The sequence below is a fragment of the Platichthys flesus genome, chromosome 16 (assembly GCF_949316205.1).
Source record: "Platichthys flesus chromosome 16, fPlaFle2.1, whole genome shotgun sequence".
Taxonomy (NCBI): domain Eukaryota; kingdom Metazoa; phylum Chordata; class Actinopteri; order Pleuronectiformes; family Pleuronectidae; genus Platichthys; species Platichthys flesus.
This window is the reverse complement of record NC_084960.1, coordinates 2,261,396-2,279,318: the sequence shown is the minus strand read 5'-3', so window position 1 is coordinate 2,279,318 and position 17,923 is coordinate 2,261,396. Positions and strand designations below refer to the sequence as shown.

Here is a 17,923-nt window from a genome sequence, read left to right as displayed (position 1 = left end):
GAAACTCTTGCATTCCACAAAAAGGAACTACACAATAACACAGGCAGGCCCCCCGAGAGAAAGAGGGGGAGGAGGGGAGGGGGGGGGGGAAATATAGGCCTCCCCCCTGTGTTCTCCGCCATGTGTGCATACCAGAGCTCTTACAGTCAAACATGAACATTTTTCAAACCGTATCATCTGCCACGTAGCTCGGGTTCAGCTCAGCCAGCATCAACACGGAGATGGAAAGTAACGTGGAGGAGATTGAACAGTGGAAAAGATTTGACACCAGTGGAGACGGAGAAACTGGCAGAAAGAACTGGATCAGGAAAAATGGAAAAGTTGATGTTGTGGCCGAGTGTCGTACAGGAAGTGGTTCCCAAACACAGACAGTCAAAAGAACTGAGCTGAACTCAAGAGGATTAAACAGTTGAAATGAACTGAATCTGGTTTATGAACAGTTGAAGCTGTTTGAGAAAGATAACGGATAAACAGTTATAATAGTTATCCATAAAGGAATAACTGTTGAATGAGTTAATTTATGAATAAACAATCGAAATAAGTCAAAACCGTTGGAACTTTATGAATCCATTGCATTTAGTTAAAGATAAGAAATCATCACAATTTCAAACTGTTACTGAAAACTGGTTCATACAAAGTTGATTTTGTTAGCTAAAGTTCAACTGATGCAAATTGAAATAGTTTCTCCTAAAGCTAGGTGGAAAATATTATTGTTTAGCCGTTGTGTTAAGTCAGCTAAAAGTAATAATACACAATTACAGCAACGGATGAACAATTAAAAAAAAATAAGTTAAGGATAAGCAATTGAAACAAGCTATTGGCTGAATATAATAGATAAACTGTTAAAGTAATATTCTGTGTTCATTATTTTAGAGGTATTTACAACATTAAACTGTAGCTGGTGGATAAAGTTAACTGAATGATTGTAATAAAAAATGGCTAAGAATGAATAAGTAGTTAAAATAGCAAAAACTGATGGTGACAACAGGTTTTCTCTGTATACTTTTGTGTTCATATTCATATATTTATCTCATATATTGAATATTTTTCACTGGATCACATGAAGGCAGAAGTGAAAAAGGGTGACATAACTTTTAGTGCATCCGTGTAAATTCAGGCCCAGAAACCAAACCAAGAAAGAAGTGATTCTCTAATAAATAGAAGCATTTATTTATGTACAGCTGATGTTTAAAGTTTACAACAAATGCTAAACCACTGACATTAAAACCAAAAACAAATATTTACATTTATGAACATGATATTTACACACTTGATCTGCTCGTTGGTCAGTGAAACAAGATTTTTTTCGTACAGCTTCACTCCCACTCGTGAATTATGTCTCTGAGAAAAGAGCCACTGGCCCACAACACAATGACGTGTTGGTCCGGAACACGTGACACTGCCACATCCCTCACACGGTCCTTTGTAAACAGGCAGACACTTTGATTGTACACACAATCCACTGACTTTAACAACACACAAACAAATAAAGTCATTTAAAAAAGGCACACATTTATCGATACACACGAATCAGCTCAAAAAGAGAAAAGCCCCGATGGGCCCCTGGCTCTGTTCCATCAGGAGAGGCTGGAATAAGGCAAACTGAGGTTCTGTTTTTAAGGCAGGATGTAAATACACACACACACACGTGGCCGGGCGCTGGACACGAGGCGAGGCCCCGGCGGTCGCACGTTACCGCATCAAAAGCTTCTCCGACTTCGAGGAATTCTGTGGTTCCTCCTGAGGGGCACCGAGGGGGGGGGGGGGTTTAAAGACGTCTCTCCTGTGTATTAACAACCGACCCACAAATCATTAGAACGGAGCAGGAGAGAGTGTGAAATCACAGACAGCTGCTATCGGTCACTGTGACCCCGGCTGTAAAGTGTGTTTTCTCTGAGAGTGTCTCAACACAATGTCTGTGTTTGTCTCGGGAATTAAAAACAATCAACAACAAGTGGAAGAGTTTGACATTAACGGGGGGGGGGATGTTTGACATTGGAAGATTGTGCATAAAGACCATTATCAGGCGACCTGGCTCAACTGAAAAGCTCAATTATTAAACATTTCATCATTTAAAATGTACAAAAACATCAAGTAAAAATGACTTTTGTGGTTCTGCAGGTTCTGGGACAAGACTCGAGACGACTGACATGTCTGTAGTTTCCATTCCTGGTTCCAAACTGAGCTAAACTCTGCAGCCGGAGCCGGTGCCTTCATTCAAAGCCAAAAAAGCACTTATGCATAATTTCAACTGCTGCTTTAAACTATAAATAGTTCAAGATGTGATTGTTCTAAACCAGTGGAAAATATAAAAATAACAATGTGTGATATTTACAACACTCATTTGTGAAATCCATGAAACCTGAGTCCGAGGGTTGTGTTCCGATGAGTTCAGTTAAACTGACGCGGTGACGTGGCTTCAACAATCTCTCAGTTCTCCAGGTGAATCATCACAGTTTGGACAAAGTGTTTCTCCCCTGAAGAGCGCTGGTTCCTCTGGGAGGAGTTAGTGGTTCAAGCTTGTCTGGTACTGGCTTCGACTTCCATATAGTTGTGCTGAGTGAGGTAAAAAAAACAGAAATACACAAAAGGACGTCCAAGGTAGCTTATGGTCTTCTCTCCACGTGGCTCAGTTCTCTGTGAAGGCTGGATTGTCTGCCTCTTCATTCAAGCTCACAACTTGTCTCTGAGGGGACAGGAAAATAAAAAAAGACGTCAGACAGAGAATAAAGTGTCGCCACAATGATATATTTTGTTGCCAAAATATATCATTGTCTAATATTTATAAATCTACGAGGGCGTTTTTACTCTTTCTGGTTTTATTCTGGTTTTAATCGGACTCTGGGTTCTGTTTTGGTTTTGTGGAGGGATCGGGATCTGACCTCGCTCCGACCCAACAACCTGGTGTTAGTTTGAGTGGCAGGTCTCCTGTGGGCAGCAGAGCGGACGCTCCGCGGTGGCCTCTGTAATATTAGTAGGCGGCTCCATTTCAAATTGCTGAGTGATGTTTCTGTCACAGAAATATGCACCAGACCAGAACTAACGACCTTCCTCCTGTATTTACCATTTTACTCCCCGCCCCAGACCCATTTGACCGATAGTGAACCTTCTCACGTGGTTTGCAGTGAGGTTTTGTTTTGATGGGATTTTGCTCGGTGTGAAAAGAAAAAGAACCAAGAGGGAAAAGGCTCCAAGTTAAAGAAACAGATTGAGACTAGATCAAACAACTACAGGTGTGAGAACGTCCTGAAACAGATGAATGAATTCAGGCTACATTCAGTTGAACACAAATTCATTAGAAACAGATTTTGGGCTTTTTTGCTCTCGACAACTTCTAAAACATATTGCCGAGCAGAAACTTGTGCTAAAGTTGTGTAGTGAGAACATTAGTGACTCCTATCACTCTCACCTTTGGGTAGGAGTAACCGTCGGGGCTGTTGCTCCTCCAGATGTGCACTTGGTCCTCGGTGGTTTTCTGGTACACGGGGTTGTCGAAGTGAATGGTGTTGGTGTTCTTCAGCCTGTAGTTCCTCCACAGCAGCACGGCACCGACGGCCACGAGGCAAACGATCGCTGCACCAGGGGAGAGAAATCCAGAGAGAGGTCAGACATGAGCGGTGATGTTGGAAATATTTGCAATTTCCCATGTGGACTGAGCTACTCACCCAGAGGCAGGACTATGTACAGAACTATCCGGGTGGGGGAGGCAGTGTCTGGGGCGGCTAGAGCAAATTCAGGTCGCACGTCTGAAGGAGAAGTGAACACAGTGAATGATTCACTTCCCACCAGGTCCGGTGCAACGTGAAAACCAACAAGCACCAGGATAAATCATGTTTTACAGGATGAAAAACCCCATGATGGCTCTTACCTGGAGAGGTGGCCGGAGCCTCTGTGGTGGTCTGGGGGATTGTAGGCTTCACTGGCTGGGGAGTGGTGGTCCTTGGGTGGGGTATGGTGGTCCTGACCAAAGGCTTGGTGGTGCGTGGTGCTACCTTGGCTGCAGAGCTGGTGATAACGACAGGCACTGGAGTGGTGGTGGGGACCTGGGGCTTGGGTGTGGCCCTGGTTGTGGGTCTAGGTGTGGTCGAAGGGGGCGCCGGTGGCAGCCGAGGAGGACTGGTAGCTGGAATCTGAGGCTGCACAGGAGCTGCCGGTGTAGGAACAGCTGATGGAGAACAGAAGGTAAAAGGTGAGAGTCTGATTACCTCTTTTCTTCTTCATCATCATTTCTCTTTTTGCTGCTTTACGCACCAGGAACACACGTCCTCATATCTCTGGCGAGCATCATGTTATCCGGACAGACGCAGGTGTACTTGGGCGGATGTCGTCCCACCTGAGGAGCGGCCAGGCACATGAATTCACAGCCGCCGTTGGAAACCTGGCACCAGTTCCTCCCTGGAACAAAGACATTAAGATGAGTTAAACCCTGTTAAATATCTATAATCAATCAAAAATGGACTTAACTAGCAACTGTGGCCCAAATATCAAAAAGCAGAGTTGGGCCTTTTTGGCAAACATGCAGCACTCTAGGAAAAGTGAAATTTGGACATGAACCTAAAGTGGGCCATGTGGTAAAGGGTGATTATGGCATGGTGGACATGCGGTGTGGATATGGTTCACTTGTGGCCCAGATCGGGCAAAACCGGAGCAGATCACTCGAGTGCCAACATTTCCCGTGGCATGTAGGGCGGATGACAGTTTGACAGTTTGGGCCAAATCTGGGACAACAGAGATTTGCTATGTGGGTCAGATCTGTCCACAGCTAAAGAATTTGCCAAGTAGCTTCTCTGAAAAGGAATAACTAGTTGGAAACAGGTAAATATTCTCCGTTTGCACCAGTCGGGGATTAGGAACCTTTGGGTTTGATGAACCAGAAGAATCTATTTGAAAAATCACATATGAATCCTTTTATGTGCAAAGATTAAAACACTTGTGACCATGTTATTCACCGGCTCCACTTCTACCTCAGTCCCCAAATCCAGATGATAAAGATATAATCTAGAGACGTCTCTTACCAGCAGGTTGTTTGAGGTTGTGGTAAAGAATAATGTCTTCTGGTGATGCCAGGTTCTCGGCCACCGGTACAATGTCGGCGCCCGTCAGTCTGTTCGCACTGAAGATGGCGCTGTTACTGACGTCGGTCCAGAAAACTTTCTCCTGGAAACACAACAAACGACAGAAGTTGAACATTCAAGAGATTATGGACAGAGCTCATGGTACTGTGTGGAAGAACTCTGCTCCAGTTTGCCAGACCTGGGCCACATGTAAGACATAGCAATACCGCATGTCAACAAATTGAGATTAAACCTTTAACAATTTTACAAGTGGCCACATCCATTTTGTCCGGGCCACACAAGGCCAGAAGTCTTGCATCATCACCTGGAGTGACCCACACCATCGTGCTATCTGGCGGGTGAAGTTTATCAGATGGTAAATAGCTACCTCAAACACAGTGAGTCCCAGTGGGTGAGCCAGCTTGAGTTCGTCAATGATGAGGGTGTGTCGGCCGCCGCCCTGCACGTCGATACTGGAGAGGGTGTGCAGCTTGGAGTCCACCCAGTACAGCCGCTGGCTCAACAGGTCTGTGGGGGAAGCAGGCGGGGGGGTCAGCAGGTCACACAGGAGTGTCCACAGAATAGATTATTTAATAAAAGACTTGAAACCAGGGAAACATGAATGCTGCAGTTTACCCAGCGTGATGCCGTTGGGCCACTCGATGTTGTCGGTGACCAGAGCCGAGCGGTCTCCCCCGTTCAGACCCCCCTTCTCTATCTTAGCAGGGTTTCCCCAGTCCGTCCAGTAGATGAAGCTGAGAGGCGCCAAAACAAATAAACACATTGAGTCTTTTGGTTTGTAAGCACGTAAAGGTCTATTTATCGATGCTCTCAGACTCACTTGCTGTAGGGGTCCACCACGATGGCCCGGGGCTTCGACAGGTCGCGCCGGAACAGGGTTTTGCGGCGGCTCCCGTCCGCGGTCACCACCGAGATGGTGCTGCGGATGCTGTCGGTCCAGTACAGGTTCCCATGGACCCAGTCGAAGGCGAGGCCCTCAGGAGCATCGATGTCGCTGCCGATGACCGTGCTGTGGTGGGCGGAGTCTTCGGCCCCGTCCATCTGGGCTCTGGTGAAAGTGACGACAGGCGTCAAACAGGGAAAACAAGACCCGGGCTCTGATTTCATTCTGATTGTGTCTTTTTGCTCACCTGTAGATTTTCTTCTGGGAGATGTCCGACCAGTAGATTTCTTTGGTGGCGATGTTCATGTCCATCGCGACGACGTTCTTGAGACGGGGGATCACTCGGGTGTACTCACTTTTGTCCAGGGTCATTTTTCTGACCTCGTGGCGGTTGGTAAAGAACAGGTAGGCTATCGTTCCTACAAAATAAGAGTAGACGCCAGACGGGTTAGTAGTTGATAGAACTAAAAGTATAAAAATAAAAAAACAGCACTTGCTAGACAACCTCTTATATAGGTAAAACCGTTTATTTACCGATGGCCTTGCAGGCTTTGCTCGCTGGGTCGACTTGGTAACCCTCCTCGCAATCGCATTTGTAACCACCGATCTGGTTGATGCAGATCTGGCTGCAGGTGTCCGGGTCGGCACACTCATCAATATCTGATCCAATGAGGAGAGAGGACTTTAAAACATGCAGCAGTGTATCTAATAAGTGTGCACATGGATATTTGACTGGTTCTGCTGGTAACTGGGCGGGGGGCCGTTACCTTCACAGAGTTTTTGGTCCACCAGGCTGAATCCGGCAGGACACCGGCACTCGAAGCCGATTCTCAGGTCTTTGCAGATGTGAGAGCAGCCGCCGTTGCTGAACAGGCACTCGTTCAGGCCTGCAGAGGGAAGAAGAAGAGGAGAAGGTTTGTGTCTAACATCCTTGAGCTGCGCCCTCATTAAATACATACAGGTGGTGATTAACGGTGACGGTAATGAACGAGGGGCCTCTGGACTCACCACAATCTCTCAGAGGCTCATCGGACCAATCCCTGCAATCCCGGTTCTTGTCGCACACCTTCTCCATGAGGATACACTCCCCGCTGCGGCACTTGAACCTGGCTGGGCCGTCACAGTGGGTCGCTGTGCGGGACGCAGTGGAATACAACATGGGGTCACGAACCACAGACACAGGCTTGAGATCTGATGCAGGAAAGTTGGGTCGTACCATTGACGCAGCCGCTTTCATCGCTCCGGTCCCTGCAGTCGTACTGATGGTTGCACTGACGGCTCCCATGGATGCAAGTTCCATCACCGCACTCGAACTCATCAGGACGACAGGTCTGACGATCTGCAGGGAGCCAAGGGGCAGAGATTAAGGATTGGAACTAGTGACAGTGTGTGATCGACGGGTAAAGGATGAGGTCACCGTACTCACCACAGTTTGCTTCATCCGACCGATCGTGGCAGTCGGCTCCTCCGTCACACTTCCAGCTGCCGTGGATGCACTCGCCACTGCCACAGTGGAACTCCAGGGAGGTGCACTGGTGAGGGCTCGGAGAGCCAGGGCGCTTGGTGCCGCAGGTCTGAGGCCACTCGTCCGAGCCGTCGGGGCAGTCGGAGTCACCGTCGCAGGCCCACAGGTTCGGCACGCAGACGGTGTTGTTGCACTGGAAGGATCGGGAGCTGCAGGTGGTGGCCGGACAGGAGGTCTCGTCACTGCCGTCCTCGCAGTCCGCCTCGTAGTCGCACTTGAAGGAGGCCGACACACACTGGCCGCTCAGGCACTGGAACTCGGTGTTGGTGCACTGCTTAGGGGCTGAGAAGGGGAATGTGACAGATCAGAGGAGAGAACCACCTGGAAAACTATGGAGCACCAGTAGAAGAAGAAGTGAAAAGGGTGAGCTGGAGGTCTTGACCCTTTCAGATGGATAAACTCACCACAGGTCTCCTCGTCTGCTCCGTTCTCACAGTCAGCTTTTCCATCACAGAGCCAGGTTCTGGGTATACACTGGTTCAGACGGTCCTGGCAGCTGAACTCCGTCGGCCGGCACGTTCTATCCACTGAGAGGGAAACACGTAGAGGAAATTTAATGAGACCAAAGGATTGTGGGATCGGTAAGTGTTGAAAACCACTTCAGTCATGATACTCACAACAAGTAGCAGGAAGTTCGTCCGTGCCGTCTCCGCAGTCGTCGGAGGCGTCGCACACCCATCTGACCGTGATGCATTTCCCATTCCCACACTGGAACTGCTGGGCTCCACATGTCGTCAGTGCATCTGTGACACACATCAACACACGGCTCAGTGTAAAGACTCATTTCAGTTCATCTATTAAACATTCTGCTGATGAGGCTAAAACTATCTCTTTCACCAGATCGTGAGATGACGAAAGAATAAACCAAAGTTTTAGATTAAATGTTCATCTGATGATTGTACTATCTGGAAAAGTAAATGAAATATAAATGCTATCAAGATTAATTCGGGTGCGGAGGATCAATGTTTGAACCAACACACCAAAGTCAACAAGCTCTAATCGTGAAACTTGATATCCTCATCCACCCAATGCAAATAATGAAAAGTGATAAATGGTGAACTTCCTGTCCAAAGAAAACAAGTTTGAATCCTTTTCATGGATTTTTGCAGTAAATTCCTACAAATGAGATTATTGAAAATCTACGTTTGGTGTAATTTTGCCTTGTTCTCCAAAGGCCCCCCCCCCCCCCCCCCCCCCCCCCAAAACACACTTGGGGGGAAACTATGTGTTATGGACACGCTGGCACAGGAGTGAGGGGCGGGGGAGTGTGCACTCTAGCATGACACACACATGATCAAACACACACACACATGCATGTTTCTGCTTGTTTAAATAAGGCAGATAACGGGTCAAACACAGATCCTCACAGCAGCTACGTCAACAAGCTTCAGCTCTCACCGCCGGCACAGAGCTGCTGATGCTAACAAGTAGATGATCACAACAGAAATCTCATTATCCTCCATTTAACGCCCCTGCCAGCAGAAACGCTCAAGACACTGTCGCTCTCCCAACCCCCATCTTCACTGGACCCACTGAGACCAGTGAACTGGAAGAGACCATTAGACTGTACATCAACACGGAGAGGGGAGCAGAGTGTACCAGGGGGTACTCGAGGTCGTTCCTCCAGCTGGACACGTGGGTTCAATACCTCGCAGGACCACCTGCTTCTGACAGGGGCCACACAGAGGTGTTTGACCGTAACACCACCGGGAGCATGTAGCATGTGTTACTGCAATAAAACATTTAAATCTGTATCATTAAATATTCATATTTGAAGCTTGTGTCCTACATGAATGGATGGAGACCAGATACATCCCCAGTAATGTGAGTGTGATAGTTTTTACAGCACAGTAAATCATAACAGCTCCTGGGTGAAGTCAAACATCTGGCCGACGTGTGAGCAGCGGCCTGAAGAAACGGTTCATGAGGCTGTTGTAGTATTTTTATATGAGTCAGTAATTACCAACAGTCACTCGAGTGAACATTCATCTTTTCTTTACGACTCCAAGTGAGAAGCTGTGCATTGTTGCCTTTACCATAAAGATAATGATCAGGTTCATGTTGACAAAAGAGAGCTTATCACACGGAAGTCCTTGTGAGTAACACACACATACACACACACACACACACATACAGACACACACACAAAAGATCTCAGAGGGTTGAACTTGGAGGTGGATCTCAAACTTTCCCTTTTCATTGACTGGCTCTTATTCCCTGGAACTGATGACACACGATCCAGGTTCATGCTGACTATTTACTCAATGGGCTTAAAGTTCAGCCCTTGAAGGACAAACTGGACTAAATGGCAACATTATTGATCCGGTAGAGAACCGTACTGGGAGAATAACAATCCTCTGGTTTACTGGTTAGTTCTCTGAGGTTCTGTCTGCTGGGTTTTATGGGATGAGAAACAGATGAGGGACGCTGCTACAACTCTTTTAAGTGCTTTACAATAAAAACACGATTTGTTTATGTTACACACTTCGTTCCACTGAAGCTTTTATGGATTGGGACTTGAACTTGAACTTGAAACTATCATATAATGAATCCATTACAATAAAAGAAATCACCTTGAGGAGGATGGATCCCTCCTGATAGAACTCCTCTGTGCAATCAGGAGTGCTACACAACTATTTCTCAACATTGGGGAACAAAAATGACACATGTGTCCCTGAGGCAATAGACGGCAACCAGTCCCAGCATGTTTCACCACAAACACCATTTCCCATAACCAACAAACTGGTCTGACAGTCACCTCCCAACCAACCCAGTGTGCGATCCAAAAAGTGAAGGAATGCAGCCGTGGGACAATGTCAGTGTTTGTATTGGAGGATAAAGTTGCGCGCTCCTTCCTACAGCGCAGGGGCGTCTGAGGTAAAAGAGACAGAGGCCTCCTACACACAGGCTGTTGCATCATCTAGGCAACAATGCACACGCCTGGAAAACACACATTCACCCACAAGCTGCTGCGAGGTCTTTTGTTCATTGAGTGAAATGAAAGTGGCGCTAATTCAAATTTTCCGGCTTTTTACGCACAGCCTGTGTTCACTCTGCTGAGAGCTGCTCTGCTTTTTCTTCCATAGTGAGTCTTTAGGGGGGGGGAGCATACAGACACAGATATGTGACCTACATTATGGAAATAACTGTGCCCCCCCCCCATCACTTTACATCCGGTGCTGTCACAGGAGTTCAAACCCAAACACCCTGAACACATGGCCAACAATTACAACCAGACACTCAAACAAGTGAAGAAACGTTTTTCATCGAGTTAAAGCAGAGCCGCCGTAGAATGAAGATTATTAATTATAAAACAATAACCCAGATGAAGATACAAGGAATTGTAAACTTACGCGTTTGGAGCAGGGAGCAGAGGAGGAGTAGCAGAGGCGCGTAAAACGGCCGTGCCATGGCTTTCAGACGCACTGGAAGACGCATCTATAGATTCACCCTGTCAGGTCTCAGATGATTGTGTGTGTCTGTCTCTCTGTGTGTGTGTGTGTGTGTTAAAGCACTATAATAATAACAAGGACGTGCTCTCGGACACCACACACACTTGGTAACAACGGCTCCCTTGTGCTGCGCTGGGCTCACAGATGCTCGGAGTAGGAGATGCTCTGCACTGTTTGACAACATCAGACCCATTTCAATGTGGTCCAGCGGTGGGTGGGACCTAGAGGGGCCCCGGAGGTGGGGGGGGGGGAAGGCGGGCCCTGGAGTGGTGTGATTCCTGAGGCGCACAGACTCAACAATCCGGAGGCGGAGCTCTGAGGAGATGGATTTTACTATGAGTTTTTCTTTAACCCTTTCAGAGACACACGCGCACACGCACATGCACTGTTTGGTAGTTTCATTCCCCTGGAGGCAAACCCTGACCGGACCACCACCGTGCATACATACATAAGCCTGGCAGGGGCGTAGCCAGGATTTCTGTCGACCTGGATGTGATTATCTCAGGCACCCCTGTAATACAGTATCAGGAGGGGGACAACATGTAGAGATTACTGAACAAGTTCTAGATATTCAAATGAAAATCTGAAATACTTCAAGAATAAATAATGAAATCAGAACACTGTACACGTCTTAGTATCTCAAATATTAATATATGAAATATGCTCTATGAAAGCCAAGTGTGGGAGGATACCAGATATATTTAACCACGCTGGCTCTTTAAGATCATCATCATCATCATCATCATCATCATCATCATCATCATCATCTTATTTCACTATTTCTTTCTTAACATTAAAATATATGATGAATAAAATAATTATCCTCTTTTTCGGGTTTTCCCAAAAATTATATTTACAATATTTTGAGAAAATTATTTCCTTCCTGATTATAGAATAGTATTTTTTCTGGACCTGTTGAAAACGTGGTTTCTCTTATTTTTCCTCATTAGGTATAAATGTATATATGAACTTCATCTATAGTGATAAATATCTATATATTCACACCATTTCTGTTGTTAGCACGGATCAAACATGTGAAATTGGCAGCTTTATATCAACGGATCCTGGAAATGAGCTTGTACTTTTCGTTTTATGATGTTTCATCATCACGCGACCCCTCTGGTGACGTGTGACCTCTCATCCCTTCAGCTCGTGCTCATTCAAGCTCTTACGAAACCAACTGTTTCATAAAGTAAACACAAAGTCTATGAGACCATCAGCCGCTGATCCACAGCCGACCTTCGTTGAGTAACTGAGGCAGTTCGGATCATGTGGTTTACACAGAGCAGCGGTTGAACCAGTGAGTTTTACATCCTAATAAAATCCAAACCGAGGCTGTAAAGTCATCAGCGTGGCTTTTATCTTCATATCACCGCTTCCCTAACCCAGGTCCGTCACCTCGCATGCAGCAAAACAAACAAGAAGAACCTGCTCAGGTTCAACCAGGTTCAAAGTCTCAGTTCCAGTGAGGCTGTAGGAGAGTTTACTACGAGATTTACATTCACAGAGCTGCAGATAAAGCCCACCTGAGGAGATAAAGCTGAAGAACAACAACCTTGAACCGAGCGCAGAGCGTTGAGCGTCAGGAACATCACAGCCTCTGTCTTTGGGAACCGTTCAAATTAATCCAGATGTTTCTGTGAACGCACTTCGGAGGAAAATCACTCGGATGTTGACACAGGTTCAAAACAACAAGAAGCTGAAGCACATCAGAGGAAATGTATTGACGAGTAAATACATTGACCCTGAGACTATCACAAGGAGGGTTAGAGATTCAGATAACATGGACCCCCCCCCCTCCCCATGCATGCCCTTTATTGACCAAGTCCATTTTACGTCAAAGATACACTCTGAGGCACGTGAGGGCTCCACAGAGGAAACTTAAAAACTAGGTCTGTGACTCCGCGGTCTGTGATTATTGAGTCTGTTAACCTGCTGCTTCATGTCAAAGCTGAAGCTCCACAAGCTGCGAATGGAAGTGAAGGAGAGAGGCCAAGGTCGTCCTGCTGCAGAGACTGAGCACGGACACAACTCACAGATTATTCACCTAATGGAACCGGAAGACTAATTCAGAAAGTCTAACACCCAAAATACCAATGATTAAATTCTCCCTGTGCCTGAAATATAATGATTTTTATTATTACATGACCGTTGATACTGAGGCATCAATGTATTGTGTGGTTGTTGCTGCTGGTATTTCAGTTGCTGTGGTTCTTAGTGCTTTACTGAACAGGCAGGTTAATCCAGATATTCCCAGTATACAGGGACTGGGCACTTAGTCATAAGATGAATCTCCCAGTCAATCAAGTTATTTCAAATTAATGTTGTCCGTTGTGGGAATAGAATTAGTTAATTCTAATCTGAACAAACCAACATTTTTAAAAAGTTGGTTGAACAGATTTCTTTTTTCAGTGTAAAGTTAAAGCCAAGTACATTACAAGTACTTGTTGTACTTCCGTTGTATGTCAGGCCACTAACGGCTAATAGGTTAATGAGCGACTCCTACAGATTAAACTTCAACAAAGTAAATTTTAATCCTTTATTTATATTCTCAGGAATCATTCAAGTGTCGTTCTGCTCCTGAAGAAACGATCAAAACGTCCAGACTCGTTTTCTCCTTCAATTAAAACTCAAATTATGATCAAACCATTAAAACCTCTCACACATCAAACCACCGTCTTCATCCACAAAGCCTGTCCCAGTATATGACCCCCCCCCCCCCCCCCCCCCCCGACCCGCCTGTACATCGAGCTGCGTTTGATAAGAACTGACAGGGAATTCTCCGGCCTCCTGCTCGAACTGGGCGAGCGGCTGTGAAGCATGAAACGTTAGCTCGTTGGCGTCAGGGTTGACCTCTGACCTCTCGATGAGATGCACTGTGATGCCTGCCTCCTCCTCCTCCTCCTCCTCCTCCACTTCCTCCTCTCGTCCACCCTGTTATGAATCGCTGACCGAGCAGCTGGGTCGCGCTGCAGGGACGCAGAGCGGCAGTGATAGAACCAGGGTGCATATGAGGTTAAATTCCTGTCACTGTCTTTTCTTCCCGAGACCGGAGGACACACCCCTCTTCTACAACTTCTCCCTCACTTTGGCACAATCTCAACCCCCCCCTCTCGGCCTCTGTAAACACTTTCTGGTTCTTCCAGTATGCTCGCCCACACAATCCCTTTCACAGTTGCTGCTTCGCCTGACAAAACAATCGGCGGCTGTGTGTTGGCTGCAACCGATCCACTCTGTCTCTGTCTTCAGCTCAAGGTCAGATCAGGTTCTCCCAGATGCAGCTTTTGGCTCCTGTTCCCCTCACACAGCAAAGCAAAGCCGGGCGGGCGGGCGGGGGGAAAGCGGGTGGGTCTCGCTCAGGCCGCAGAACCACCATAGAACAGAGAGAGAGAGAGAAATACTTCACGATATTTCTGAGAGGGTTCACTCCTCTGCTGTAAAGAGCCCGTGGCGGCTCGGGGACAGATTCCTGGACTGCCCGGCTCTCGTTGGGGCTCGTGCACGTGCGGCTCAATAAATAACCGACTTCTCGGGAAGGGTCAGATCTGCAGGCATCACCTTGGCCCTGCTGAAGAAGATAAGGCTCTCGCGGTGATGAAAGGGGATGAAACAATAAAAAGGCCATGTGGGGGAAATGGTTCCAAGATGCCCTGAGCTATTATCAAGTGAAGGGTGGGGGAGGTTTATCTCAGATTCTGCTCAGTCAGGAGTGAATAGCAGGACGGGTACAGAAAATGGGTGAAACTGCCAGGGGGGGGGGGGAGGTGGGGGGTGTTGTCATTCATTTCCTGAATGAATGAAAACACACACTCATGTAGTAAGATGTGTCCTCAGGGAGACTCCTCCTGGAATCAGCCACCCTGCAGATTCGTAGCAGACATGTTCCCCTGGTGTTTGTTTAGGTGTTGAGCGGATGTGGGAGCGTCGGGAGCTTGGACCTCACGTGGATTCGTTTCTGAGACCCTGCACCATGCCCCCCCCCCCCCCCCTCTCAGCCTGGCCCCCCCCTCACTCGCCCCCTTCCTACACACTCACTCAAATATGTGAGGAGAGTCGCCTCCAGGATGACTTACAGCTGCTCGGAGCTGCTTTTCCTCGTCTTCTTTGAATGGAGGATCTTCATAAGCTCTCCCTAGAAAACAGACTCATCGTGAACTGGACCTGGGAGTTTCAGGGGATCTCCACGGGACTGACCACTTATACAAACACTTTGAGTTTGAAACACTTTGATATGAAACAGCTTTTTCAGTGAATCTGAGTCCCAGAAATAATAAATCTGCAATGAACCCGCTGTGTTTTACAACAAAGAGGAAGCAGGGGGATGAGGTCACCTGCAGCGAGAGGATTCGGTGAAAAGAAGCAACAAGAGAGACGTGGAATAAAGGAGAAGAATAACTGGAGCTGAGTCAAGAAGTCCAGGCTGCAGCTCAGACCCCACAAAGTCAGATGAGGACAGTGGAGACGTCTGCAGATGGATGTGTCGGAGGCCCCCTAGTGTGCACGTGAGTCGTGTGCAGTAAAACACCAATAAAGAAGGATTTGTTGTCTTCAGCCAACATCTACACTAATTCATGTTTTAGTTATTTTTTTATTCTCTTTGCAACTTTCTTAAATTAGTTTTTAAAAGCTCTACGGGATAATAAAGATCCGGTTCTATCAGTTCAGATGGAAAATTGTGGCGTATTTGTTTCTTAATGCTTTTGAATTTATGCTAAAAACACAAACAAATGTTTCTTTTCAATGATATTATCAAAAAAAAAATGTTTAAGTACAGTAAAAACACAAATGAATGAAAATGAATTTTTTTATGCTTCGTTCAAAAAATCTTTAAAAGTGTTAAACTGTGTTTTTCTTCAGGACTCGTCACTGATGGACGACGGAGAGACACTCTGGGCCCGGTCAGAATCCTCCTCTTCCTCCTCCTCTTCCTCTTCTTCCTCCTCTTCCTCTTCTTCCTCCTTCTCCTCCTCCTCCTCCTCCTCCTCTTCTTCATCATCCGCATCATCATCATTGTGAAAACGCTGATAAAAAGCACATTGAAATGTGTTATTATAACGAGTGAAAACGGAGAATAAGCCAAAGCAAATGCAGCTAATCCAGAAGCCTGGTGTGTGTGTGTCTGATCGACAATAAGACACAACATGACACATCAGCTGACACTGGCCTTACTCACCAGTAAGGCCTTGATGAAACTGTCTCCTCTTGCCAGGCGACACTCTTCTCTGTGGATGCCGGGGTCTTCGTCCTCTGAGTCCTCGGAGGACGAATCCACATTGTCTCCTGAACGAGTCATAACAAGGAAGAGAGGGTTTGGAAAACAAGGGATGAGGTCACATCAGGACTTTCTGCTTTGTGTGTGTGTGTGTGTGTGTGTGTGTGTGTGTGTGTGTGTGTGTGTGTGTTGGACTTACCGGCGCCCTGCATGCTAAATCTCGTGATCGTCCTACGGGCGTTCTCAGCCTCCTGCAGGGGCGACAACAACATTCACACAGCCGTCAGTATGCCTCACGCTCTTTTTAAACATGTTCCCGTGGATGGTTGCATGTCTAGAGTTCTTAGAGTAACTGACCACCTCCCAGATTTTCTTATTTTGTTTATGTCATATCCATCCTAGCAAACAGGTCCATGATGAGCACGACCGAGACCAAACCCTCTCACCTTCAGCCTCTGCTTCTCCACTCTGATGCACTGGTCCATCAGAGCATCCAGGTGAGTGAGGCACCTGAACTTCACCACATAGTCCTCGTGAGATCTCTCCAGCTCCGCCTCGATCTCCTCGTATTCGTCCATGTACACCGGCCTGAAGGAATAAAACATCACAAGCTGTTGAACACAGATGTTTGCCTCTCTGCTTCCTGACCCGTGGTAAACTGACCTGATACTCTGACATGTCTGGAGTCTGTTCTGAGTCCACTCCACCTCCTTCATCTTCTGCTCGATCTTGGCGTCCAGAATGGCCATGTCAGACTCAATGACACGCAGCAGCTCTCCGGTCTTCTCTGCACTCAACTGGAAAATAACCACAAAGACGATGGGTCAGATTTTGTGCCATCTCATGGATTGTGTGTGATTTTCTGGATCAATACGAACCAGAACCTCCTTGAGGGCGTCTTCCAGGGCCTTCTCCGTCTCGTTGAGGTCCAGAGGTCTGGAAGCAGCCGCAGTTCTCTTCTCCTGTTGGGAAAGTGGACACAAGGACAGAGTCGTCTCCTGCAGCACCGACACTGGTGTGTTCTCACAATGACTTCATCATCCAGCTGCTGTTCTCATCAACTGCAGCTTTAAAGGCCACATGACTGTTGCAGGCAGGTTTTCAGGGAAGGTATAAATCATAAAAAGGTAAAATCATCGGTTGTTTCATAACTTGTGAGACACGTCTGCTTCTATAACACCTCAAACAGTAAAGTGACTGATCTAAAAATGTGTGGAGTCCAGACGAAGGGAAGTGGAAACCAGTCTGTCAGTTGACGTGTCTGTGCTTCCTCACCCTGAGGGCCACCTCTTCTCCCAGTAAACCACACAGAGATGCTCCTGAGGCCGTGACCTCGGACGTCAGCTGTCGAGCTGCTCTCAGATCAGACATCTTCAGAGGAGACAGAGTGAGACACAGTCAGCAGCTGAACTGATCTAAACTTTTTAAACTGAAGTTAAAGAAACATGGCCGTTAACATTACTCGGCATAAAAGCTGCATCTCACCCACGAGCCGCGGTCGAACTCGAACTTGCTGTCGTCCACCGTGACTCGCTCGTCCACCGTGACTCGGTCGTCCGGGGTCACGTGCTCCTCGTTCAGATCCTGGTAGAGCTGCGAGCTGATCTTCAGCATCTCTCTCAGCGCGGAGCCGTCGGCCTGGTACAGGTGCTTCAGGTTCAGTTTCACCTGAGCCCTCGCCACCATGAACTGGGCCACAGCTCGAATGAAGGTCACCCTGGAGGCCTCCGTGGCCACGTCGGTGGGGAGGTTCATGTGAGGCTCAAAGCTACGTGG

General features: G+C 47.2%; 2 protein-coding genes across 2 annotated transcripts; both read right to left on the bottom strand.

Moving 5' to 3' along the window:
- Positions 1-1,146: 1,146 nt before the first annotated feature.
- On the bottom strand, positions 1,147-11,128 carry ldlra (low density lipoprotein receptor a). Its single transcript, XM_062407400.1, has 18 exons — positions 10,837-11,128; positions 8,101-8,226; positions 7,888-8,010; positions 7,385-7,765; positions 7,175-7,297; positions 6,967-7,089; positions 6,726-6,845; positions 6,493-6,618; positions 6,206-6,377; positions 5,896-6,123; positions 5,691-5,809; positions 5,443-5,582; positions 5,016-5,157; positions 4,252-4,395; positions 3,869-4,165; positions 3,666-3,746; positions 3,410-3,573; positions 1,147-2,686 (listed from the first exon to the last, which is right to left on the bottom strand). Exons 1-18 carry the CDS (start codon positions 10,919-10,921, stop codon positions 2,630-2,632), a joined length of 2,751 nt encoding a protein of 916 aa, XP_062263384.1. The 5' UTR covers positions 10,922-11,128; the 3' UTR covers positions 1,147-2,629.
- Positions 11,129-15,750: 4,622 nt separating this feature from the next.
- Positions 15,751-17,923, bottom strand: LOC133970540 (clusterin-associated protein 1 homolog). The gene is made up of 8 exons (XM_062407403.1): positions 17,633-17,923; positions 17,423-17,518; positions 17,026-17,109; positions 16,811-16,944; positions 16,594-16,735; positions 16,347-16,398; positions 16,109-16,215; positions 15,751-15,956 (listed from the first exon to the last, which is right to left on the bottom strand). Exons 1-8 carry the CDS (start codon positions 17,900-17,902, stop codon positions 15,789-15,791), a joined length of 1,053 nt encoding a protein of 350 aa, XP_062263387.1. The 5' UTR covers positions 17,903-17,923; the 3' UTR covers positions 15,751-15,788.

What these genes read in the sequence shown, in the direction of transcription:
- LOC133970540 (XM_062407403.1), bottom strand. Translation starts at nt 17,902, where the DNA reads ATGAACCTCCCCACCGACGTGGCCACGGAGGCCTCCAGGGTGACCTTC. An exon ending in AGTTCGACCGCGGCTCGTGG is followed by an intron (nt 17,519 to 17,632) that starts GTGAGATGCAGC and finishes TCTCCTCTGAAG; the next exon opens with ATGTCTGATCTGAGAGCAGC. An exon ending in GTTTCATCAAGGCCTTACTG is followed by an intron (nt 15,957 to 16,108) that starts GTGAGTAAGGCC and finishes GCTTTTTATCAG; the next exon opens with CGTTTTCACAATGATGATGA.
- ldlra (XM_062407400.1), bottom strand. Translation starts at nt 10,921, where the DNA reads ATGCGTCTTCCAGTGCGTCTGAAAGCCATGGCACGGCCGTTTTACGCG. An exon ending in CAAAGCCTGCAAGGCCATCG is followed by an intron (nt 6,378 to 6,492) that starts GTAAATAAACGG and finishes CTTATTTTGTAG; the next exon opens with GAACGATAGCCTACCTGTTC. An exon ending in CAACCTCAAACAACCTGCTG is followed by an intron (nt 4,396 to 5,015) that starts GTAAGAGACGTC and finishes TCTTTGTTCCAG; the next exon opens with GGAGGAACTGGTGCCAGGTT.